At 33.7% G+C, this 26612-nt stretch overlaps 1 protein-coding gene across 1 annotated transcript; it reads left to right on the top strand.

Moving 5' to 3' along the window:
* The first annotated feature begins 769 nt into the window (after positions 1-769).
* LOC107639592 (2-oxoglutarate (2OG) and Fe(II)-dependent oxygenase superfamily protein) lies at positions 770-4980 on the top strand. Its single transcript, XM_016343135.3, has 3 exons — positions 770-1692; positions 2883-3207; positions 4472-4980. The coding sequence occupies exons 1-3, from the start codon at positions 1244-1246 to the stop codon at positions 4700-4702; spliced, it is 1005 nt and encodes a 334-aa protein (XP_016198621.1). The 5' UTR covers positions 770-1243; the 3' UTR covers positions 4703-4980.
* Positions 4981-26612: the final 21632 nt, after the last annotated feature.

The following is a 26612-nucleotide window of genomic DNA, read 5'->3' as shown; positions in this document are numbered from 1 at the left end:
CTTCATAAAAAAAATAATCCCGAAACGTTCGCTAAAAATATATAATGATCAAATATGATAGTCATTAACTAATTAAGTTAGTACCTCTAGTCATTATTTCGGTAATTGCACCAAACTATATATAAAAAAAAAATCAACCATAAAAAAAGATAAGTGATATACATTAAATATACCAATACTATTTATAAATTTAATTATCAGAATATATTTACAGATTAACAATCTGATTTGTAATTGGACGAAATAAATTTTTTCAACTCCTGATAAATCTGAAAATAATACAGTTTCTTCACATAGATAAATATATAAATACAAGTTTATTAATTAAATATGGTGGATAAAATTTGTATTCACACCAATTTAGAAAAGAAACTTTACTTTCATCAAAGAAAGTAAGAAACTATCAAGCAATGAGAAAGTAGGTGAGAATAGACAGAAAAAATAAAGCTGCCCTCAGGCAACGCTACTTTATTTTCCTTTTGCAGCTTTGCTTACTATTTCCTCTTGGGTGGATTAAGAATAAGTGAACACAACCAAATGACCAATTGAATTCCAGTTCCTGAAAAAACACGTGGCGAAAGAAGATCTAAACGTCTATGACACACCATAGACCTCCATTTCACATTTTCACCGAAGCAAGAAAACTCAAGAATTACGCGCCACGCCAGAATGGGTTGCACCCACCAACCAACCAACAAGGGTCCCTCCCGCGCTTTCCAATTATCACCCTTTTCCAAAAGCGCTTTTCTTTTATTTTCTTTTTTCTTCTAACTTGCCTCGTTAAACGACGTCGTTGCCATTGCAATGCAAATTCTTCGCCACCCTCATTTCTCACAGTCGCACTCCCCCTTTGCATAATCATCTTCCCAAACTTCTCATCTCATCGCCGTTACATCAAAAGGTCCACACTAACACGATCAACCCTCCCAAAACGACGTCGCATCTCATCAAAACTCGTCTAGACTCATAGCAACGCTTTCTACACGCTAAACGGCGTCGTCACCATTGCAATGCTTATTCATTTCATCAATATCCTTTTCTCCTTAATTATCCTATAATCCCTTTTATCTTTGACATTCTCATCGCTGATTCCTCACGATAAAACGACACCGTTGCCATTGTGATTGTTATTTCCATCGTCGTTTTTGACATTCTCGTTCAATCATCGATTTCTCTGTGTGTGAGGATTCGTTTGAGCGCATTGCAAACGACGTCGTCTCTCGGTCTCCGTTTCGTCGTCGCAATGCCGTTCACGCGCTGCAACAGCCAGATTCCGGTGCCTCCGCCGTCGCCGATCCCAACTGCCAACGGTTCCCGCTCTGCCGCGAACGCGACCTTCAGCGAGTTCCTAGAAAAGACGCTACAGCTACCGGAGCTTATACTTCCGGAACCTCACTTTCCTCCGGCGCCGGCAGAGATCGACCTCCGTTCGCTGCCAATGTCTTCCGCGGACCTCGTGATCCGATCCTCCAGGGAGTTCGGCGCGTTTCGGATCCGGTGCCACGGGATCCCCGCCAACGACCTCGGAACAGTGGTGGACGAAGCGGAGCAGGTCTTCCAAGACTCGCGAAACGCCGTCGTCCAGCGCATAGGGTGCGGCGGAGAAATGATTCCTTTCGTTCGGTCTCGCAAAGGAGTAATGGAATTCACCGCAAACAAGATCCTTGGGAACCAAGCGCATCGAAGCTTCTGGTATACACACAAGCGATTCTCTCTTTCGTTCTGTTTCTGAATTTTCTCCTCTTTTTTTTATATCTAAATCGTCTAATTTTATTTTATTTTATTTTATTATTACTATTATTATTATCGTTTTGCATTTCAATGACATTCTTTAGTTCACGTAAACTCATATAAGTGTTCATATTCTCCTTGCTTTAACTATGATAAATAACAACAGTTTGGTGAGAGAGAAATTAATTATGTTGCATCAACAACTAATCTCATTAGTTGAATAAAAGATGTATAGTAAAATTAGTGAAAGTAGAACACTACTTCTGGCTCTGTGCCTATTATTCTCCAGCACCACCTTTGTATGCAGAATATCATAACAGGTGATTACTTAAATGCTTCATAGGAGAAATCTTTTTGAGATTTAAAATAATACAAAGAAAAGAGAAAGTATAAGGAACTAACTTCTAATTAGCTAACATTAGCCAAATTTAGTGTTTAGGTTTATAATTTAGAATTTAGGATTAAGGGTATATGATTTAGAATCTAAAATTTAAGATAAACAAACTAATTTAAAAAAAGTTAGTTGATGTTGGTTGAAAAATATTGGTTGCCTAGCATTGCTCTAAAGACAAAGAATGAATGGAGGTCAATGACATTGTCTAATGGTGCAATTGACTGCACCGAAAAATCTTATCTGCTTTCAACAGATTGCGTATGAATTCCTCTCGAGCCCACCTGATAATCTGCTGTTGACTGAACGTTGGACTTACTTCGAGGTTTAGGCTCACTGATATAGTGTGATACTCTTCTTCGGGCCTAGAAGAGAATACACAAATAGTTAACTACATTGTCATGCACAGGTGTTTTATGACTTGGTTATTACACACTTTCTCTATAACATACAAGTGAGATGAGAAATAAATATTTGAACAAAGTATACAAATACTAAATTCTGACTAGGTGTGTCTGAGTGATATACAAATTGTAGAGAATGAAAAACCTCATGTTGAGCTAGGTCATCATATTGACTAAATTGTTTAAATTCCTAATAATAAAGTGTAAATGTCGCTGACAAAGAAAACAAAATAACAGTATTATATTACACATCGGTCTTCAATCAAGATGTCTAAACAATATTAAATTTCATTGTCATGTGTTCCTAAATGTTGACAAAACGAGATGCTAAGTACCAAGTTTACTATTTTGTACAGGGTTCATATGGGGAACGTTGCAAGTAGATTGGATAGCATAGTGGAGCAAGTGACCCTAGCTCTACAACAGGACAAATCTCAAGAAGATTTTAAGGAACGTATTCTAGAGACAGAGTCAGTGATTTCCCTGTGCAGGTATCCGCACGACAAGGCCCCCAAACAAAACAGTGCCGTGTCTGCTGGGAAGAGGGAAACATGTGACTATGCTTTGCGATTCTACCTTCCCATGGAGCACTGTATATTTTACGTCCAAACAGAAAGAGGTCCCCTATCATTTGATGCAGGTCGAGAGCATATAGTTGTCATCGTTGGCAAACAACTGCAGGTAATTAATCTTTATCCGTTGTTTCAATATTTTTTCATAAAAGTTTTTTTGGTGCTGTGTTTGAATTTCATTGATGCATATATTGGTCTTGTTATAGGTAGAGCTTAAATTCGATGGACCTTAGTCTTACTTGTAGAAGTTAGGTTTTTCTAAGAGAAATATCTCAATCCTTGGACATGGAATGTAACATATCCGAAATGAGTTTCGTACATTTACAAAAAAATATGTCTCAATTCAGTGTAAGGGATTAAAATAAATACATATAACACAATTCTTTCCATAATGATAGTTGTAGCTGGATGTAAGCGTCACTTTGTTGGCAACTATGGCTAGAACTAGCCTACACAATTGCAACAGTACACTCTTTTTTATTAACGATTTGATAAAAAAGAATTAGATGAGGATACAATCCTGGATATTCTTGCCTACAAATTCGTTGGTTTTGTTTTATTAATGTCACTCTTAGAACTTTATGAGCGTAAGATCTTAGCCTATAGTGCCTATAATTAAAGCGACCTTTTATACTTTATGGTTATGAAAAACTATAAAAATAATAAAGTTGTACAATTGTAAACAATTATAACTTCTGGCTGAGATAAATAATTAATCCAACAAAATATGACAAAATTTGAAAGGGTAGAAAGAATTTACGGGTATCAGAAACTTTGAAGTGTTTTCATCTCATTCTTTATTTTGGTTTGCTTTTTCTTTTATTTTGTTTGTTTGTTACGGTCTAAACTTTCTTCACAATTGGGGTGTGTTAATACTTTTTTCTTTCTTAAAAAGAAAATTTTGGCAAGCAATTTCTGACAATTTTCTCACTAATGCGTATTCTCGTTAGTCATTACCGAATGGATTACAGTATGGATTGGTGACTATAAAACTCGCCTAGAACTACATATGAAAGGAACGTCTCATAAATGTATGGACTATGTATAGTACACTGTATGACTGTATATACTAATATCCGAATAGATGAGTATCGAAATATTTTTGCTTCATATGAATTAGATATATTGTAGAAGAGGTGTCATTCACTCATTTGTATTTACTTTTGTCTCATATATAGAGCCAAAATACATCTTTCCATAACACTAACATGATAATTATGTGAAGTTACCAAATTCCATGTCTCGCTTTGATGTCCACGTACCAGACATGATATGTTGTTTTCTTTGATCTAACTCGGCCACAGAGTATGTGATATATGTAATATATTATTAGCAAACACTAACAAAAAATTTCACTTTATGAATAAATATAGGAGTGGAGCAATGGTGTATTCAAATGTGTTCCTGCTGCGGAAATGATCTTCATGCCGAGTTTCCATAGTAGTTCAGCCTCTTTCTCCATAGAGCTTACTTGCTCGCTCTCTTCAAATCAAAGCTTAAACTCTTCTAACAAGAATCTCAAGATGATCTCCCTAACCGATCAAATCCTTTTTATTTTTCTCCTTGCATTTCTATACAGATTCATCTGTTTCATTTATTCATGATCCTCAAGAACATGGTGCACCATTTTGTTTTCTTTGGATGTTTTTTCACATGGCCATATGATGTTGCTCTTACCCAGTAACATCAATTTTCATTCGAGCCCTTTTTAAGTCTAATTTATTTACAGAAGAAGCCATTATGATGTACAGTAGTTTGAGTGTAATACCAGTTATGCGATGTTGTTAACTTGATTGAGAGTTGAAAATAGCTAAATGTGTTGTATACATACATCTTCCCATATTGGATATTACTCAGTATTCATAAACAACACTATTTTGCATATTGACTATCTGATTTTCTTTTTATCGGAAATACTGACAAGAATTGATGAATCATTGTTTGCATTATCTACTAGTGAAGTGTCCGATGACGGGTATGATAAATTTAATGAAAAATATTTAATATTAAATATTATTAAATTAAGTACTTAACGTGAACCTTTTATATTAAATTGGATCATAGCAATAAAGATATGTGATTTTACATTTTAGAAGAATGCAAGAGTATATAAAATAAAATAAAAAATACGATTTAATTATAATAAATATATTATAGTATAATTATATAGTAAAGTTGTGAATGAAAAATTTTAATATTAAAGTCTCATAAAAGAAAAGTTTATAAATCAATACAAATACAAAGAAATTTAAAGTCAAGGTATGATCCATTTTGCATTACAATAATAAACTTGATTTTTATTTTTTCCAAATCATGAAAACTATACAAAATCATCCTATCATTTCTGTTATTTTTTAATTTTTATATTTGTTCCAAAACTCGTATGTACCAAACCTATTGTTCTTTTTTTTATTTTTTCCCTTTTTAAGGGGAAAAAAGATACTTTTGAAAGTTTTAATACCAGAAACTGAAATGCTGAAAAATAATCAATGAGATTCAACCAAACAAAATTGCTATAAGATGAACATGAGATGAATTTTCATCAATTTTTTTTCCAAAAACAATGAGCAGAAATTCTCACAAAGACATCATTATCAAGACCAGTGATTTCTCACAATGAGAATGATTAAATCAAAATTTGAGAAAATAAATTTAATATGATATAAACCAAATTGAATCAGATGAGAAGATCGACCAAAAAAAAATCAAATGAGAAGAAAGGTGAGAAATATTCAGTCCATAATACAACACTATCCAATTTGTCTACTCTCATCCTATATCAATCGAAGCTAAAACGATGAGATTGGATTCAGAGCACTTACTAAAAGGCACGCACATAGTGAAAAGTAATTTCACAAACTGATATGTGCATAACAGCTTTCATTTAAAAGAGGCGCAAGATATCAAAATATTATAAAAAATTGACATGAGTACCATATCAGGAGGAAGGTGACAATGAAATTTGAGTTTGTGATTTATATAAAAACATATACATCACATTTACCAACTACCGTACTCCATAAAGAAAAGGCTTTAACCATCGGATTTTATTACTTCAAAAAAACATGTTTATAGATTGCCCAATGCCCACAACAAATAATCGTTTCATTTGTGTCTACTACAGCAAGAAAATTCTAACAGTAAATTGAAATTAGCCTAAATAAATTAGCAACTAAAAATATAAATTAATAGCTAACAATAACTAGAACATTGTGCAGTTAAAAGGGTCTATTTCTTCTAGACAGTGTTAACATTTCACTCTTAGAGAGTGTGGTGCTTTAGTCATAAATTATCATAGCATTTAAATTGGGAATGTTCCCTATAATTCCCTTCTCATCAAAAGCATCAAAAAAGAAAAAGTTGTTGAGAGGATCTCTTTTCCCAAATATTGCCTTGATACTGTAAGAATACTCAAATTAGTCCGTTAGAGATATTATGAAAACTTAAAAGAAATATGGTTGAATAAAATACCTGCGTAAGGATTCCTCCAATAATAGTACAAACTGCTTAAAAAGTCTAGAGGCTGAGTCCAAATGAACATCACAGAAATTGACTGCTCAAGTTGTATTCTGGTAATAGTTTTCTCCCTATTTTATATTCTATTATAACAATATTAATTCAAAATAAGATGCACGCAATATTAAGCACAGAAAAAAGAACAAAATCATGTAGTAAAGTTAACATAAATATAAAATTTTTAAATTTTTCTAAAGTACAAATTGCCCTAAAGCTAATTAGTTCCTTTACCTAAGAGGAAGGAGAACCTAGCACCCTCTAAAAGTTATATTAAACATGAAATCAACACTAGCAAAATCACTCTTATACTTGATAGAGGCTAGTAGTACCATGTACTAATTCAATATTGGCACTCTGGTAATTATAATTATAATTATAATTACTATTATATATTTTACTAAGCATGATCATTATTATCCTCTTCTATTTTCTATCTTTCACAATGATATCAATAAATGAGAAAAGCAAAAAATCAATGCAGAATCTAATTCAAAGGCAGAAAATGAAAGTTTTTAATAGAGCAGTTAATTAAACACAGTTGAATAGCAAATATACCGATGATCCCATCAATTACTCCGAGACAAAGCCCTAAACCCTAAAAACCAAATTTAAAGGCAATTGAAAACAAAATTAAACAGGTAAAATGTACATAATTACTAACCACCTTGAAAACTGAAAGTACTTTATGGTGAATGTCTGACCCATGTTACCAAGTAATAGCTTTCATCTAAACTTAATATATTTTCCTAAAAAAAAATAACATTCTAAGCATTGATGGAAAAATGTCAAGACCAATCTAGTGATGTCCATTTTTTGAAAGTGTCTCACTATTAATAATACAACCACATCAGTGAGAGAGTAGAAAAAGGAACTACTAACAGAAATATGAAATTTTTAAAGTAAGCTTTGAAAGCAACAAAGCTTAAATCTTGATGGTGGTACCCCATAATTTGTTCCACAATTTTTTTCAAATGGTTCGTGGGGGAAAAAAAGAAATTAACCCAGTTTTAGAAGGAAAAAGACCCAAAAATCGAGAATTGAAACTACCACCTTGAAGAGTAAAGAACATAGCCAAGCTTGAGAGGAAGGAGAAGAGATAAGGTAATAATAAGCAGAAGAATAATAATAAGCAAAAGCAAACAACAAATTTAAGCAATTGAACAAAAAAAGAACTAATAAAAGCACAATAGAGTGGATGCAAATCTTCCACAGTAGTTACACAGCAAGAACTTCTTTTGCCTTAGTTCCTAAATTACTCTGAAAATACAGAAGTAAAGACATCAAAACTAAAAGAAAAATGAATAGTTCATGCTGCATTACTTTGAAATCTTATTTGGTTTTGTATATTGGATGTAAATTGAATATAAAAGGGAAAGAGATTAAAACCTTTTAGCAAAATGCAAATAGAATCCCGGCAACAACAATGAGGTTCTGGATTTTCTGCATCAACAACTCCACACCAGACAAAGAAGACTCTACACAACAACAATAACATTTCAAATCTTACCAAAATTAGAACATGTACATCAGATCAAATAATAAGGAACACACTTAACTTCATCATAGAAGGCACATTTTATATAAAAAATAATATTAAAAAAACAAAGAGGAGTATGAGTAGGGATAAAATTAGAAATCTTATATATACTTTCATTTGAAGAAGACGACGACTACTTACATAAGCAGAGCATACAGAATCATTGCACCAAGACCGTTGCTGGCCGCTTCTGGTGCCGCAACTGTGACTTCTCTTCCGTGTAGTCTATCGCCATCGGAATCATCCCATTGTTTTCGATGCCAGTATGCATCTCTCGCTCCTCCCTGTCGTGTCTCTACTTTTTTTCTCTGCTTCCCTGCAACAAATACCATGCCATAATACCATCAAGAACTCTCCACTTGACAAAGAGAAGACAGACAGAATAAAAATAAAAGAAAAAAAAGTGATGCAGAGAGATATATAAATCTAGGAGAGAAAGACATGAAAGAAGATAGAGAAAGAAAGACGGTTATGGTAAGAAGAAAATTGAAAGTTGATTATCTGAGAGATGGATTGAATGCTTGATAAGGTTGTGCATATTTAAAATTCAAATTTTAATTTCAAATTAGATGTATATTTAGTTGGAATTAAAATTTGAAAAAATGTAAAAGAACAAACATCAAGAACGTATTGAAAATGAAGATGAATACGGGAAATAACCTGGATAGAAAGATAAAGAAAAATATAAAAATATTATATCGCTGTTGTGATCTTTGTGGCCACGCGACTTAGTACTTTTCATCGATTTGCTCTCTTCCGCCGTTGCCTCCTCCGTATCCATCACCACATCATCGATGACCACCACAAACTCTACCACACCCACTGCAACACCACCGTCATATTATGATCCACCACCATAGCTGTTACAATCTTATCCACCGCCTTAACTTTGCCTTGGTGCGTACATGAACTCTATAATCTCTACCTCCAACTTAAATTAGGAAGAAGAAGAAAAAGATTATACAAAAACAGAATCAGTGAACATAGGAGAAAAAAGGAAGAGGAACTGAAGGTGAAGAAGGAGAAGAACCGAAGAAGAGGAAGAAGAGATAAAACTGAAAACAAAGAATGGAAAGAATCACTTTTTTAATTTTGATTTTGAATTGAAATTTTGAAATTGAGGTTATGTGTACATATAAAGCAAATTGGAGAAGGAGGATAAAAAAACTCAGATACAGTCATAAAAAATGTGATGTAATGAAAATGGTTTGATGCAAGTGTTATTATGGTAATAAAAGTCATGATATTGATGACCGAAGGCATAGAAATTTTAATAGATAAACACACATATCAGAAATTGAGAATGAACCTGGAAGATGACACGTAGGAATTCCATTGTGGAAATAACCTTCTTTTCAATGTATGTTATAGGATATATATCTCTAGAGTTAATTCTCGTGCCTTGTATGGAACTGTTTATATTGTTCATTAATTTGTCTATTTTGTTGGATTTTTTATTTAAATAAATTAAAAAAATTTATTTATTGAAATAAATAATTCTAAAAATAATTACAAAAATATGTAGCATGTTTTATCTCGTTTACAGTATAAACAAAATAAGTTTATACGTATCTCGTTTACACTATATACGAGATAAGACAGGAGTGAGGCCTATATATACATGTCGTTGATAGTGTGTTTTAGGTTCCATTTCTAACCTTTTCACCACTTTCTCCTCTCATCTATCATTTTCCGACCATATTATTGAGTAACATTAAGATGGCGCGTGCAGATGCACATGATTCGGACATCAATTGACTGAACGCGACATGACACGTCGTCGGGGCAACCGACTTCGCGGTTAGTTTTGTTATCTTCACGTTTACGTTATCGCATATATGTATAGCCATGGTTAGGATACTTGCCAAGAACCAGAATACAATTTTTAGTTTAAACTTTAAAGTGGCTAAATATATCGTTAGCAATAGGTCACTGATATGGTATGATTTTAGGAATGTGATTATGATTTTTTTGTGATTAAGTTTTTAAGTACATAATTATTAATTTAGGTACTAAATGTTGGGGTGGATGTTTTCCAACCGTTGAAGTTAATTTATTAATTACATGTTTCTTAATTTATTAATTTAGTTATTAACTATCCAAGTAAAAGTTTTTTTTAAGTGAACAATTATGTAATTTTGTATTTACCTAAATTAAATTATTAAGTAAAAACTTGTTAATTAGATTATTAATTACTTTAGTAAATAGTTTTATTTTAATTAACGTATTGAGAAAATATTTATTAATTAAGTTAGTAATTATTAACGTAAAAGGTTTTATTTAAATAAATCCAGTTGGTACATATTTGTAAATTTCTATTAAATAAATGTATATAATAGTTAACTTAGTTTGTTATATGTCAATGCACATATATAATATTTTTTTAATTGTGATCATTTATTTGTTGTTAGAGACCTCGCCTACTTCTTCCTTGGCGCGTGACTCACACGCTTCCACCAGCGGACGCCATCGTCCCATATTTGAGGGAGGCTGGCTTCGGCGACATAGTGCCTCTCAGGAACTTTGTCTTTGACAACTCCCTGATCACGGCATTCATGGAACACTGGCGTCCGGAGACCCACATGTTCCATCTGCCATGGGGTGAGTACACCATCACCCTACAGGACATTGCGTACCATCTCGAGCTACGCGCACGGGGAGCCAGTGGGGGGCTTCTGTGATTTTTACAAATGGTACGGCACTGAGACGTGGGAGTTGGTGGAGCGACTTGTAAGACCCAAAATCTTTGAAAAGTCTTATTATGATCAAGTCTCAAATCATGCGGTTATTTATAGCCTTAATTTCGGAAATCACTTTATTAAAGATAATTAAGGCAAGTTTTGATTTATGGGATTTGAGATAAGTTATGATTATTATCCAATTTCACAATTATTGGATTATTTTCTATATTCAGAGTATAAAGTTGGTAGTTGTGAAATAATAAGGATTTTTATATGATTTGGATTAAATAAGTAATATTTTCAATATTAATACTGCTACTTTGGAAAATAAGGGATTTAATTATATTACTCCTAATTATTTGATTTGGATATTTTATTGAAAATAATTTGTGAAATTGGTGAGCAAATAGTATTTTTTATATATAATTAATGTTGGATTTAAATTGGGTTTCAATTACTATATTACCCTATTTTTAAGTGAAATTACTAAAATGTCCCTAACCCTAAATTTTGAAAAGGAAAACCCTAACCAGAACCCGTTTCCCCCTCTGAACCCAGCAGCCGCACCCCACTTATTTCCCTTCACCCTCTCATTCACAGAAACATGGAAAGAAAGAACGGAAAAATCAGAAATGGAGACTGGTCCAGAAGAAGAGAAGGAGAGGGGGAGAGGATCGGCGCTGCCGGCTGGGTACTGCCGCCGTGACCGCCGGACTGCCGCACGCGAGGAGCGCCGCCGTCAAAGCCGCCCCGTTCATCCCTGCCCAGTCGCGGTTCTGCCACCATCACCCCATTCCGTCGCCTGAGGAGTGTCGCAAAGGCGAGAGAAAGCTCGTGCGTGCAGGGGAGGGGAAGGAGGCGCTGGTTGGCCGCCGCACCTCGCCGTCGATCGCCATTGAACTGCGCCGGACCCAGAACTGCGAACGTGAGGGGTGCGATGCAGGAGCCCGATGCGAGGAAGAGGGAGCGTGCGTGCACGCGCAGGAGAAAGGCGACGCTGCTGTCACCGTCGTTGCTGAGCTGTGCCGCCATCAACCTTGCCGCAGTGTCAGTCGCCGTCCTCTATGGCAGAGCCAGAGAGAGAGAGTTCGGGAGCCGAGCAGACAAGAGAGATCTGAAGGTGTGCTGGGAGTCCAGCCACCGCGCCCGGCCGCCGTTCGCGTTGCCGGCGCCGCCTCCGTCGGAACTGCCGCCGTCAGAAAAGGGTTCTGGCCGCCAGGAGTGGTTCTGTGACTTCTGGGACCACCGCCGAAGCCCCTGGCTGTTTCTGCCGTCACCGGAGAATCCTACCGGTAAGGCTTTTAAGTTGAGTTTCCCTTCTGTTGAGTTTCCTGGAACTTCATCGTCGCTGCGTGTGGTTCAGATCGCCGCTGCTGCTTGGGGCTGACTGCCGGGTTGCCGCCAAACCGGTTCGGAGACCGCCGCTGTTTCGGTTCAACCGTTCCTTCTTCGGTTCGGTAAGCGTTTCGATTTGAAAGCTCTCTAGTTACTATTCTGGCTTCATACACTAAGGTTTTGCGGCATCAATTGCTATACGATTGAGTTTCGGTTGTTGTATGTTACAATTAGAGTTGTTGAGATTGTTGCGAACGTGACTGGGAGCTGAGGTTTTAGTTGCCATCAGTTCGGGTTGAAGCGGAAAGGACTCTGTGACGCGTTTGGATTATGGAATTGCGTCTTGAGGTAGGGGCGCTTTCCAAAAACTATAGTTTATTATTGGAATTATTACATATGGGTACTGATGTGAGATATTGTATATTTGGTGATTGTATCTGCCTTATGTATCAATTGATTGACTCGAATGACTATGGATGTTGGTTTGGCTGAATTGTTGTGTGGCTTGTGAAATGTAATGTTTGAAGTTGATTCTTTAAATATTTGAAATGAGTTTAATCCATTGAGGATTGGTTTGAATTGAGTCAATTATTTTGATGATGTGAAAGATAGAATGCTCTTGAAATTCAGCCTGGGTTGCTTTAATTGCTCTGGTTTTGATAAATGATTTATTGCTGAACCGATTCTTTAAAGCTTTATAAATGAGTTAAATCGGTTGATATTGAGTTGATTTTTGAAATGGTTTCCTTGAGGTATGCCATTGAGGCGACTGTTGGATTTAGCTTGCTTTTGAATTGATTTCTGGTTTTGAGCTGTTGAAAAGGAACGAGAAACGGTTTAGTTGGGAGTCCAAGTTTTAGGGGAGGTGCTGCCGAAATTTCTATAAAATCCGAGTCTTTATTGAAATGTTGTCTGGAAAATGATGAGTTAAAGACTTCTACTATTTTATTTGAATTATCAAGAAAAGGATGATTCATGCTTTCGAAATAAATTAATAAAGAGGAAATTGTGATTTAGTCTTGCTTCTTAAGAAAGGCATTGTATCTCTTTCAGGAGAAGGTTATTTAGATGAAACTTGTGTTTTAAAGCTGTTTGGATGTGAAAAGGGTTTATGCCTTTGAATTTGACTTGGGGGTTTCAATTAAAGAAGTTTCAATGACTTTGAAAGAACCTGAATGTCTATTGACAAGTTTCATTTTGAAATGTTTTGAGAAAGGTTTTGAGTACTCTTTGAATTCTGAATTCTTGCAAGACTAAAACAATTTTGAACAGTTGAAACGTTCTAGAATTTATCATGGGGGTCGAAGTTGGTTTTGTTTAAGTAAAGGAAACGGCTTTGAAAGAAGTAAATGATTACATGACTCGGTTTGGCTTAGATCTTATTTTATTACTCAATTCGGAAAGCCAAGGTTTTAATGATTTTAAATGAATTTGGCGAAATGAGTTATGCTATTCTCCCCTAAGGACTTGGGACTCTGCCGAGGAACTTTTGTTACAAAAATCCCATTGTTGGATGGGTGATTTTGAATGATTCAAAAGGAATCTTTAACTTTCCATGGTTTTGGAAGTTTTGGAAAGAGGAAGCCGAGAGTGGCTTATTTTAAAAAGGGAATTTTCCTTGAGTAAAAATTGGCTTATGAGCCTGAGATAATTTGAGAAATGAGATCTTTAAAGCCAAGGCTGAAAAGAGTTGAAACTTGATTTCAAAGTGAAATGAATTGAGAAAGTGATTTATGGCTTAAATGCCGATTTCATGAATTTGATGATTTTGAATGTGGAAGTGCTGTTTTATTGTGAGCCGGAATGGCTGTGTATGATTTATGAATATTGGCTAGTTCTGGATTGAACCGTGAGCCGGAATGGCTGTGTATGATTATCAATATTGGCTGGTTCTGGATTGAACCGTGAGCCGGATGGCTAAGATGGATGTTGATCCATGGCTGAGAATGAATGCATATATGCTGAGATATTGATAATTGTGATTTTGCACTTCCACTATCTGAGATACGAGTTTCCCTGGGTAGTAGCAGTGGCTAGCCACCACGTGCTCCAGGTTGAGACTTGATACTCTGTTGACCCTATGTCGTAAGTGTGGCCGGGCACTGTGAAAGCCCCAGATGAGCTCGCCCCCGAAAATATTCACCATTGAGGGTGATGGATATGGGTCATGATTATGATCAAGTTTATGATGAGTATAACTCGAATTGGGGATGCGCGACAGAGGGACAGTCCAATGGTTAGCTACCAGGACTTGTCGGGTTGGCTTTATAACCGACAGATGATATCATCAGCCACTAGGGACAGGCATGCATCATATGCATCTATGTGACATTGCTTGGGTGTGCATATTGTACTTGGCTTGCCTTTGTGATTAATTGCTAATTGTCCTACTTGCAATAACTGTTTGTTTGTGCCTGCATCTTCCTATTTGTGTTTGCTACTGGGACTCTGTTGGACTATGGTGATTTGGTTGATGGTTGGATTGTTTGGGCCTAGGGCCGTGGTTGAAATGATATGGACCGATAGTTGGTTTCGGTTTTGTGTTTTTGATTCGGAAAGTATGAAAAGATATTTTGGTTTAGCATAGATAAACCTTTTTGAAAGGCTTTTGAGTTTTTGAGAATTGAACGGATTCCTCTTTCAGAAAAGATTTCCGACTTTACTTTTATTGTAAGCTGTTGTTTTTGAAAAGAGGCATAAGACGGTTATTAATCACTGGTACGGTTTATCTCTATGTATCCTATTACAGTAATTCCCAAAAACCCTCTACTGAGAACCCTTTCGAGAATGATGTTCTCACCCCCCTACATTTTTCCCTTTCAGGATATGGGCGCTAAAGTTACGAAGAGTTTATTTAGTTGTTGTTGAGATGCTCTGTATTGTTTTAGTTATGGTCTATTGTACCCTCGCCTTTATCTTGATATATTCTGTAAGAGGGATATGAACTGTATTGGATAATAGTTGTAATATCATTTATGTATATATATATATACATGTATGTACGCTTTATGAGTTGCTGTAAGTGTATTGTATGTATGGATGTACGTTGTATAGCAAAAGTATCTTTTGGATCGGTATTGCAGTTTAAAGTTTTAAACAGGCTCATATTTTAGTATTAAATAGTATAAAAGTCGTCGTAATGTCCGAGCTATCAGAGTCGCGCAACCAGAAGTGTGAACTTTGGTAGTTAGGGTGTTACACGACTACTTGGTGCCAAGCCTCGAGTGGTTCAGCAACAGTGGGCACAGAAGAAGGAGTCTTTCTCGTTGAAGTTGACATGGCTTCGGAACCGAGTCCGACATATGCCCGACACCATTGATCCAGAGACACTCCGACAGTATGCGAGGTGTTACATCATGTTACTGATTGGGAGTTATCTGATGACGGACAAGTCGAGGAACCTGGTCCATCTCCGGTGGCTATAACTACTTGCCGACTTTCAGACATGTCATGGTCTGTCTTGGGGTTCGACGGTGCTTGCATGGACCTACCATTCGCCGTGATCTGCAGCACACTGAGACACGACAGACATAACTGGCTACACTTCGCTGTCAATGTCTTAGATATACCAGAGATTTTCGCAGTGGTGTCCACTTGACCGACAGATTTTCATGTATCCTATGGTAGTAAGGTAACCATCCTTTTATAATTTGTTTGTGTTCTGAATTTGTAGTTCATTATTGTTGAGTTTGAAAAACTGAAATGATGATCAAACATTATTAAAATATAAATTAGGAAATTATCAAAATATTATTAAGTGTTCAAATTGATTTCAATAGTTTGTTTGATGTTTTCATTAGTGTGCATGAAGAAAAATAAAATTGTTTCTTGGCCAAAGTGATGAAAGCGCAGTTTGGTTACTAAACAAGTTTAGCCTAATAATAATTGTTCACTTCAAGTGACTAAATAATTAAAAGGCAAAAAAAAACTCAAAGTGGCCCAAAGCCTTTATGAACCATTCGGTGATCACAAGAAAGCTTCCTCAAGTAACCAAAAGTCTAACATGTGATTTCATGTCTTGGTAATTGGAAGATAAAATTCAATTTGATTTAATTACATTAAAAGCTTCACACGTTACTACACTCCTTGGTAACTGTAAGTCCAAATTCAATTGAGTTTAATTTACATTGAAAGCTTCCACCAAAAGTTTCTCTCTTCTCTCCTTCGGTCACATTTATCACTCAAGAAGAAGATAGAAGAAAAATGAAGCCACAGAAGAAAAGCCTATGAAGAAAGGCTAAGAAAGATATCTACCACAGAAGGAAAGATTTGAAGAAAGGCTCAAAGATTTGTTGCCAAGAAAGGAAAATATCAGCCTCGATCAAGAAGCAAATCTATCTTGGTAAAAAGTTTATTTCCGTTTTTGTTCCACTAAGAAGAAGATAGCCTCTGAATCTCAAGAAGGAAGAAGCAAAAATGGAAATCATGAAGCTGTCCTGGGTCAGATGTTCATCAACACTCAGAATCAATTCTTAGGGCCAAAGTCAAGATCAATGGCCAAGATTGAAGAAGATGGATGAAAAAGGATGAGAGAGGTACATGCAAGCAGGTTCGGGTTCCTTCTCTCTTCTCTCTGTTCGAACCGCTGCTGCTCTAAGGTTGGAGAAGAAGTTGTTGGGTTGGTTGAACCGGTTTTAACCTTGGAAGCTTTCCCTTCTATATTAAGGGTGAACGGCCAAGGGTTGAGATCAATGAGAGAAAGTGAAAAAGCACATAGTTCTCATAGCTACCTAAAGCTCTCTGAGTTATTTTCCTTCAGTGGTGTTCATTTTGTTTTCTTTTTCTTAGTTTTGTCTATCTGAGTCTCATGGTGAAAAAGAAAAATATGGTGAGGTTTGTAAGAAAAAGCCAGTGAGAGAAAAAAGGCAGTGATCAAAATTAGAGAAAAAGCCATAGATGTTTCAGAATTTTTTCGTACATCTTTCTGTTGTGTGTCATGATCCTGTGGGAATTTCCTTGCAAGTTGGGTTAGCACTTTGCTGTTGAAAGCTTGGTTTGAGTCCAAGTCAAATTCAGATTGGGGTTTAGAATTTGGATTTGTCCCAGATAGGATTGGGTAGATCCTAGGGAAAGAATTAGTGTTTGTAATCTGTTAAAGATAGTGAAATTCTGTCACTATTGTGATAGAGACTGGATGTAGGCTGCATTGCACTTAGCAGCTGAACCAGGATACATCTTAGTGTGATTCTCTCTTCCCTGCTTCTTTTCTGTTTCTGGTTCTCAGGAGACAAAATGAAAAATGTCTCTCAGCTTGTTACGAGACAAAACTAAAATGTCTCTCTACTTGTTATGAGACAAAAGTGAAAATATCTCCTGAAGTTTGTTGAAAAAGTAAAAGTAATACTCTGCGAAAAAGGAAGCTGAGATTCAACCCACCCTTCTCTTAGCCACTGATTACCATCAATTATGATGTTTCATAAATTGAATTCGTGTTATTCTTGCAACTGTTGACAGGTTGATAAGGTTGACACAGTAGAGCAGGGACCAACCCGAGAAGAGGGTCCTTCGATGGCATCTGTCGCTAGATCAGTTACTGATGAATGAGGTTAGCACTAAGATTTAACTCTCTTGTAGTTTCATTAATTATTTATCCTTTAGTTTAGCTTGTATGACTGATAATTATTTCACAACTATTGTTACAGTTTGTGTAGACGCCATACGACGACCCTACACTGCAAGCTATGTATCCGCCATGGTTTATTGATGAGGCAAAGTGGGGGACATGGATGTCTGTTTTCCCCCTCGTCTACTTCAACATTGTCGAGTTCCACCAAGTTCACCAGGTGAAGCGCCAGTTTAACAGGGAGCAGCCGGTGCCAGGAGCCCCAGGCAACGTCGACAGGTTCCTGACATCCACAGGACGAGGTGAGGATGTCTGGTGGCCTGACAGACTTGTCGACAGGTATGATGGTTTGAAGGCACGATTTGCAGAGAGCCACAGGATCTCTATTCAGCCATGCTTCGACTATAGGCCTACGCAGGAGTATTAGGATTGGTACCGGGATGCTTGTCATGTTAGGCACCTATCAAGCCAGAATGTACTTGATGATCTCAGGCTGTTTGATTTACCTGCTGACGTCTAACCTATTGCCATCCAACTGAGGGACGTTCTTCACCTTCCCCGGGACGTCTCCGATCGGCGTCGGCGTGCTAGGGAGGTTCAGAAGGACACTCAGCGGCCTACTAAGAGGGAGAAGGGCGCCAGAGAGCACGGAGCAGCCGCAGGGGCTACGAGGGATAGGGTCAGGCCTCGTAGGGAGCGCTTGGATGTTGAGTCCGAGGAGGAGGTTAAGTTTGACCAACAAGAGGAGCACGGTGACATATTAGCAGGCGGCGACAATTCACCCCCACTGCCCCCACCGCTTCCACCTCCTCCACCTCTCCCACCACGTCATCTATCTGGTTCAGGTGCACAGGCTCATCGAGCTGTGTTGGACACTTCACCACCTGGCTTGCATGCCGGGCCATTCAGCAGTTATCACGGGGAGCAAATGGTGGAGGAGATAGGGTTCGAGAATGCATTCCAGATTCATACCACTGACCAGGCCTCCACGCAACGTCTGGCAGAGCAGTTTCGCACTGCTAGGGAGTAGAGCACCGGACAGGTTCATCACTCCTCTGCTCCTGCATGCACCTCAGCCTGGATTCCATACACATCATCAGACCTTAGCACGTCATACAGAGTAGGAATGTGACCGGATGCCCAGTATGCGACTCTGCCATTAGTGAACTACGGACTCTTACTCACGTTAGCCTCAGCCTCAAAGGCATCAGTATACCCCCGATCCTTACTCGGGAGGTTACTATGTCCCACCGCCTCCACCGCTGCCACAGAATCTCTCTGCACAGGCATAGCCTCATGCAGACCAACGGCCCAACAAACTTTAGCGCCAGGCACAACTTCTGCAATGTAGCACCGGGCATTGGCTACACTACTAGGACCACCAGCACCGATAATGTTATATTATTTATTATGTCGTTTATCATATTATTAAGCTTGTGTTACATAATATTTTATGTACTGAACATTTCATGATGTATTCAACTTCACTGATATTGTGTTGTGTATGAATATTTTGTATCAGTGATGTTTTGGTATTACCGTCCAGAACACACTATCTAAACACAACATGAAGTTTTATGGGACTAAATTCTTGCTTTTATTTTTTTTTCTTGGGCCTGATCAGTACAATAACAATTCTGTTTAGGAAGTACATAACCGAAAAAGTGGCGCAATATTGGGCCATGAATTATAGGTGTAGTAGGGCTTCTGTTCATCAACAGAACTCATGTAATCTACTCCATTGTATGATCATGACATTACAGAAACAGTAAACATTATTGACTATCAACGCAAAATGCAAATATCAGTCCGTATTTGTATCAGTACGTATTTATATTTCAAATGAACATTCAATATCACACATGAGAAATTCTACTAAAAAGAACATCCCAAAAATAGAATAAAAACATGTTAGCTTTATTTATTTAGGTTAAACGTCCAAATTAGAATATGCTAAACCTAATATACATCGAAAAATCCAAAAAAAATAAAAAATTCAAACATACTAAAAAATATATCCATAAGAAAAAAAAATAGTATTGTTAGATATAATATCATTGTTCTGTAATTATTTTTCAAAAAGTGAAAAAGTACAGTTGCAATAATCATATTCTCAGACAACCAAATTAAATATAAGCATGCATGCACGAAGAGCTACAAATATTTTTTTTTTTTAGTTATTAACTGGAAATGTTTAGAAAAATTCTTGAGACGTAATCCATTTTGTTGTACCGCATCTTTAATTATACTAATAAAGTGACGCAACTATAGTGTATACAAATTTTAATGTTTCATTTTAAAGATTTTTTTTTCTCTGCTGGTTAATATACATGTGTAAGTGAGTCATCAGTGTAGAGAGCGTTTATTTTTCATTATTAATTGGATCTTATAATTATTTTTGAGATGGTAATTGATATTTTTCTTTATATTTGCTTAATATTTAAACCAATACTAGTTAACTTTCTATTATTTTTTCCCATTAAAAGTGTTCATTCAATAACAATTTCCATTTTGCTTTTGAATTTACAAGTGTTGCGTTAAGTTTGTTTATGAATAAGATTTTTTCATTAATGATTAAATAAAAAAAGTAAATATCGGGGATTAAATTATGAGTAATGCTAATTTGACAAGCAACCTTTTTTTTAAACATTTGACAAGCAATTTAATGAAGGTAACGTAATTTCGTATATTAAGGAAAAGCGAAGGTTTGCTATTAAAGTGTAACTACCAAAAAAGGAAGAAAATAAAAGTTTACGTGAGTTAATACTTATATTTGGTTTTTGAAATTTGAGGTCGAAGTCAAATTAAACCCTAAAATTATAATTGATTAAATTTGGATTTCGAAATTTGTAATAGTAATTTGTGTTAGTTTTTGTACTAGTTTTCGTAAACGATATGTTAATTTTACATATTAATTTGTTAAGATTTGAATTCCAGTTTTATGTGATTCATATTTGGTAGATCTTTTATAAGCTTGATTGATTCCTCAACAATCTCATAAAAATGATAATAACAAGTTTAATTTAAAAAATTTGGAGTTCTAAGAATAATAGTTAAGTTTTTTAAAGGTCTAATAAATCTCGATTACATAAAATTTAAGTAAGGAATCCAAATCGTATTAAGTTAATGCATTAAATCAATACGTGTTAACAAAAACCAATTCAATGATTAATGTGAGTTATGATTTCTCGAAATCTAATTTGAGTCAATTTAAATTTTAAAAGTCAAATTGAGTCTAATATTAAATTTTAGGCCAAATTAACTATTAACTTTAGTGTATATATATGTGTAGACTTCAAAATAATAATGCTAATAAGTAAATATAAAAATAGTTAAAATTTGTCTTATTTAACATTTATTAATTATTATAATAATTAATAAATATTAAATAAAATAAATTATGACTATTTTTAATTAATTTTCTTTTATTACTAAACATTTCCGAGTTCCAAATTGGAATGCCGTTAAGATGTTATAATTGGAGCCCCATACATATATAAGATAAGAGAATCAAAGATGACATAACTGAAAAATTATTGTAGCACCCTTGTATTACGGAGAAATAATAGAAGAAAACCACAGCGTACCCTAATCTTCCAATAAGATTAAAGTATAGGAGCTAGGAATACATGACTCAACCAAACATCATGTCAAAAGGGTCTTAATCCAGTTAAAAACACTATCATTATCATCTTAATGGGGGTCCCTTTCTTCATGCTAATGTGATATATGATGATACGCCTTTTGAATCAAACCAATAATGTAAAAGATTACATACCTTGATTCTCTTATTCTATGTTCTAAAGCTTTTGGAATTTATCAACACGTATTTCGTGCCCAATCAATTCTTTAATGAATAAAATAAAGAGACAAGAGAGAGAGGATTAAAAGGGGACTAATTAGATGAACTAAATCATTCAGAATTCAAATATTTTGAATCTATATTACTTTTAAGAAACTACTAATTATATACTCTTCAACGATCTTCACTTTATGTCTTATAGAGTTACATTGAATTTTAGAGAGAAACTAAAAATTAATTTTACAATAAAATAAGATCAAAATAAAAGTTTTAAAAAAGATTAAATTAAAATTTATATATAATTTATAGTAAAAAAAATTAAAAAGAGATGGAGGGAGGTATTGCCCTCTTCTGCCCCCTCCTTACTATGAGGTTTTGCTTCTGAATTATATGTTAAATATTAACAACATTTAAAAATTAGAAGATAACTAACTTAAGTTTTTAGTTATGAGTATCTATTATAAACTAAATATGCTTATAATTTTATTTTCCTCGAAATATCAAAATCAATTTCCTTAAATTTTATATCAAACAAATAAATTCTTTTAATTTTACAATATATAACATTATTGGAAGTATAGTTTTTGGGAATATATTTTCTAAACTTAAAACAACCCTGACGCGTCCTTAGATGCATTAAACTTGGTAATGTTAACATTGGAAAAATCCAAAAGAAGAAGAAATAGTTGATGATTGCTTGGTAATAATTCAGGAGGTGGGGTTTTAGGCAGTAGTATAGGTGTTGAACTGCCACTATATGAATGAATGATATTTGCATATGACACAAGGCAAAGATGTTATTGGTACCCAGTTTGGTTACTCATTTCAGCAAGGTATATATCACAATTTACAAGGCAAACAGTACATACACAACCAACAATATACATGCGGGTACAAAGGTAAAAACCAAGTCACAAGCTGCTCTTATATATATATATATACAGAGGAGTGCTAGGGCCAACAATTTTTGTGATTTGTAGCCATCAAATAGCTATTAATAATAATTTTAATGGTGTAAGATTTCATCTAATGGCTCACTTTTTTTTACAGAGTACAGACTGGTCAGAATTTAAAAAAGTTGCTGGTCTCTTAGACTTTTCCATATATATATATATATATATATATCTTGGAGTGGTTATATTTAGAATTCAATTAGAGAGTTAATTTTTTAACCAGTATCAATTAATAATTTTCATTTTAAATTTTGAATTTTTCAAAAATAAAAGTTAAAATAAATAATTTTAGAGCAAAGAGAAAAAAAATGATTAATATAAATTACTTAAATATTCGTTCCAATCACATTAGAAAACTAAGAATCCTCAGCTAACATTACAACCAATAAGTATAGAGCTGGCCGAAGATCAGAAGTTCAATAAAACAAAAATAAAAATTATATCTTTATAGAATTAGTCTTTTATCAATTTTTACTTTTTTTTTTCTTTCTCCCAACACTATAATTTCATTCATCCATCACCTCTGATCTTGCTGTCACAGTAGGTCATCTTAATTTTAAACTCTAAATTTTAAATAAATTTTAAATCCTAAATTCTAAACACATAATTTCTAAATTCTAAATCTTAAATTTTATACTCTAAATTAATTTTACCTCGTCTCTCTTTTAAATGTTATTTTTACCTGAATTTTGTATGTTGTTATTGTTCTTAATTTTGAATTTTTTTTTTTAATGTTTATTGTTGACTGACTTAAAAAGTGTAGACTCCAATGATGTTTTTAATTCTCTATTATATTTCTTATTAGAAATAAAATTTTTTATTTTATCATGTTAGTTTTTATTTATAATTATGTAAAAAAAATATATAATATTTTTTAGTTAAGCTCTATTAATCTTTTAATTAATTTTTTTTATGCTGATTTTTTGAATTATACAAATTATTTTAGATTTTTAATCATAATAATAATTTTGATATTATGTTGTAAAATTACTTAATTCAAAGATTATTAATAGAATAAAAAATACATAAAATATTTATATTTCTAACAAAGAAATGCTAAAAAGATACATCTGATAAAACAGATAACAAAAGAGGAGGAAAAACTTCTATATATAAAAGATATAATGTAAGTTCCCTTTTGACATTTCCATTAGAAACCAAGAGACACATTTTACAAACACTTTATTAAACTAAATGGAGAGGAAATAGTAAAAGAAAATTAATTATATAACATATGTTTAATATTACTAAGATTAACAATCTATCATATACATAAGAATAATTATTCCACTAAAAATAATATATATATATATAGAGATAGTGCACATTCATCCGTATGAGAGTAATGTCCTCACTCTGTCAATATATGAGGTAACAGATACATTCACCTTAGTAGATAATGTTAGATAGTTAATGACTCGATGCAATAATTATTCAAGAATTAAATACGAATTCATCTATAGATTTAATTCATAAATGAAATATTTTAACATTTTGTTCATATAGCCTAACATGTAAGAGTATCATTTTAACTCTAAAAAAACCCCTCTTATTTTAAACTCTCATGATTAAAAAGTTTATAATTTTCTCTTCAATTCAGTGTCCTCAATTACATTTTTAAGCTTTTTGCGAGTTAAGCCACTTTAATACTTGAGATTAACGAGTTGCACTAATTTAGTTTTTAATTTTTTAATTGTTATAATTTAGTCTCTAAATTTTAAAAAATATACCAATATATATAGTCTCTCGTGTATCTTCTATCACCAAAATTCAACGCTGTTAGTGATGTGGTTCAATCCTTACCACAATGAACATATTAAATGATATCATATGCGTTTTGGCGCTAAAGAAGACACTAAATGACGCGTTTGAGGGAGAAGTGTAATATTTTAGTTTTGTTGAAACCCTCAAATGACATCATTTAGTATCTTCTTTAGCGCTAAGACGTGTATGACATCATTTTAATATGTTCAGTGTGGCAAAGATTGAGCCATGTCACTAACAACATTGTATTTTAATAACAAAAAATACACGAAAAACTATATTAATACATTTTTTTAAAATCTAAAAAATCAAATGAAAACAATTAAAAAATCAAAGACAACTAAATCAATCCAACTCTCTAATATCAAAAATCAAAGTGGGGGGGGGGGGCATAATTCGCTTTTTGCACTCAAAAAATGTTTATATTTCCTATGATTATGAACTAACATTGTATTTTAATAACAAAAAATACACAAAAAACTATATTAATACATTTTTTTAAAATCTAAAAAATCAAATGAAAACAATTAAAAAATCAAAGACAACTAAATCAATCCAACTCTCTAATATCAAAAATCAAAGTGGGGGGGGGGGGCATAATTCGCTTTTTGCACTCAAAAAATGTTTATATTTCCTATGATTATGAACTAATGCATGTTATAACTTGGATAAAAATTTTTAAGTGGTATATATTTTGGATGACATTATATATTTTAGAATTTTCATCATACCTTTAAAAGAATATTATATTCATATGTTCGGGTTAATATATTGCATATTTTATATAATTGAGTAGTTTTGGATATTACTATTAAGATTTTCTGGATGTTATGATCGTTAAATATTGGATGTTAGGCAACGTTGTATATAGGTTTTTTATGTGATCCTAAAAAAATATATATATGGATATTACAGTTTTTTTTATTGCTTTAAAAATAGAACTTGGATATTAAAATGTGTTCATATATGAGTTAATAAAATACTTTTAAATGTAAACAATAATTAAAAATCCAAAATGTTCTCCAAAAAATTATACAAATTTAGTAAAATGTAATATGGATGTTATTGCACTACTAAAAAAATTATTTTTAACGGTTGTTTATTTTATTTTTAACAGCAATAAAAATAGTCGTTAAAACTAGATATTAGTCATCTTATATTTTATCGTTAAAAGTATATAATTATCATTATAACATATACTAATAACAACAAATATATAATTATCACAAAAACATAAGTTAAATAAAATATATAGTAACTATTATGTTATTGTCACTAAAACTATTTTTTATTGTAGTGTTATTATAGATTTTCTTTCATGTTCAAGTCAAGAAGGTTAATATATAAAAATATATAAAAAAAATAGAAAAATTCCTCAATTATTGTGCCATTTGGCTATTTTGTGAAGGATGTTTTTGAAATTGAGAGTTGTAAAATGAAAAAAAAATTGCTAATTGCTGATAAATGTAAAAAAGAAGAGTTATGAAAATATAATAGGAAATTGAGGGGTTGAGAATGTTAAACAAATAAATAAATATTGAATTAATTAGAATCAGTCGAAATCAATGAGATATGATGAGTAACAAATGAACCTTAATTCTTCAAGTATATTAATGCATGCTTAGTATTATAACTGAAATATGCAATATTAATAATTGTATGATATTTTGGGCTAATTTTATATTATGTCCCAAATTTTTTCACTCTTTTAATTACATATTAATATTTGATGATGACTTCAATGAAGATATTCTGTCTCCTACACGTCCAACAAGTTTTGAAAATTTTTTATGTTTTTCATTTTTATCTCTCATTATCCTGTCTTGCACGCAACTTGTGCACCTTCATTATAGTGAAAAATAATTTCAATTACATATATTTATTTGTTTTAAAAAAAGAAAATTGATGTGCATGCTTTATAGTTTTGTATTTTGAAAAGGAAGTATTTAAAATAATATTATCCTTTTAGACAAACTCAGTTGCATTATTTCATCCTTTAAGTTATGGTTCATTTAAGAACATTTTACTGTTTTTTTATTGAAGTACCAACATTTCGGTCAAATGAAAGATTGAAGGAATAGAGGTCATTTTGTTTTTATGTGGTGTGGGCACAACCAGAAAATATGAAGCGTGCAACAAAAATGGGTATAGGGTAAAAGAAACATGCAATAATTCATAATTGATGATTTTAACATTATGTACTTCTATCTTTTTTTTTTTTTTTTTAATATAGGCCGGTAGAGATGTATATATAGCTTAAAAGAACCTATATAGTATGATACACATACCCTACCAACTTGCATTGAGACTCGCATGGATTTTATTGCATGCTGTTTCCATATTCTATTCTTTTCTTTCTCTGT

The sequence above is a fragment of the Arachis ipaensis genome, chromosome B4 (assembly GCF_059453495.1).
Source record: "Arachis ipaensis isolate K30076 ecotype BB chromosome B4, ASM5945349v1, whole genome shotgun sequence".
NCBI classification, from domain to species: Eukaryota; Viridiplantae; Streptophyta; class Magnoliopsida; order Fabales; family Fabaceae; genus Arachis; species Arachis ipaensis.
Note: the sequence above shows the minus strand (reverse complement) of the source record. Positions and strands in the feature narration are given on the sequence as shown.

Bases quoted from the DNA above. Each gene is read 5' to 3' on its own strand.
- LOC107639592 (XM_016343135.3), top strand. From the start codon at position 1,244: ATGCCGTTCACGCGCTGCAACAGCCAGATTCCGGTGCCTCCGCCGTCG. The intron at 1,693-2,882 runs GTATACACACAA...TATTTTGTACAG, and splicing joins CAAGCGCATCGAAGCTTCTG to GGTTCATATGGGGAACGTTG. The intron at 3,208-4,471 runs GTAATTAATCTT...GAATAAATATAG, and splicing joins TCGTTGGCAAACAACTGCAG to GAGTGGAGCAATGGTGTATT.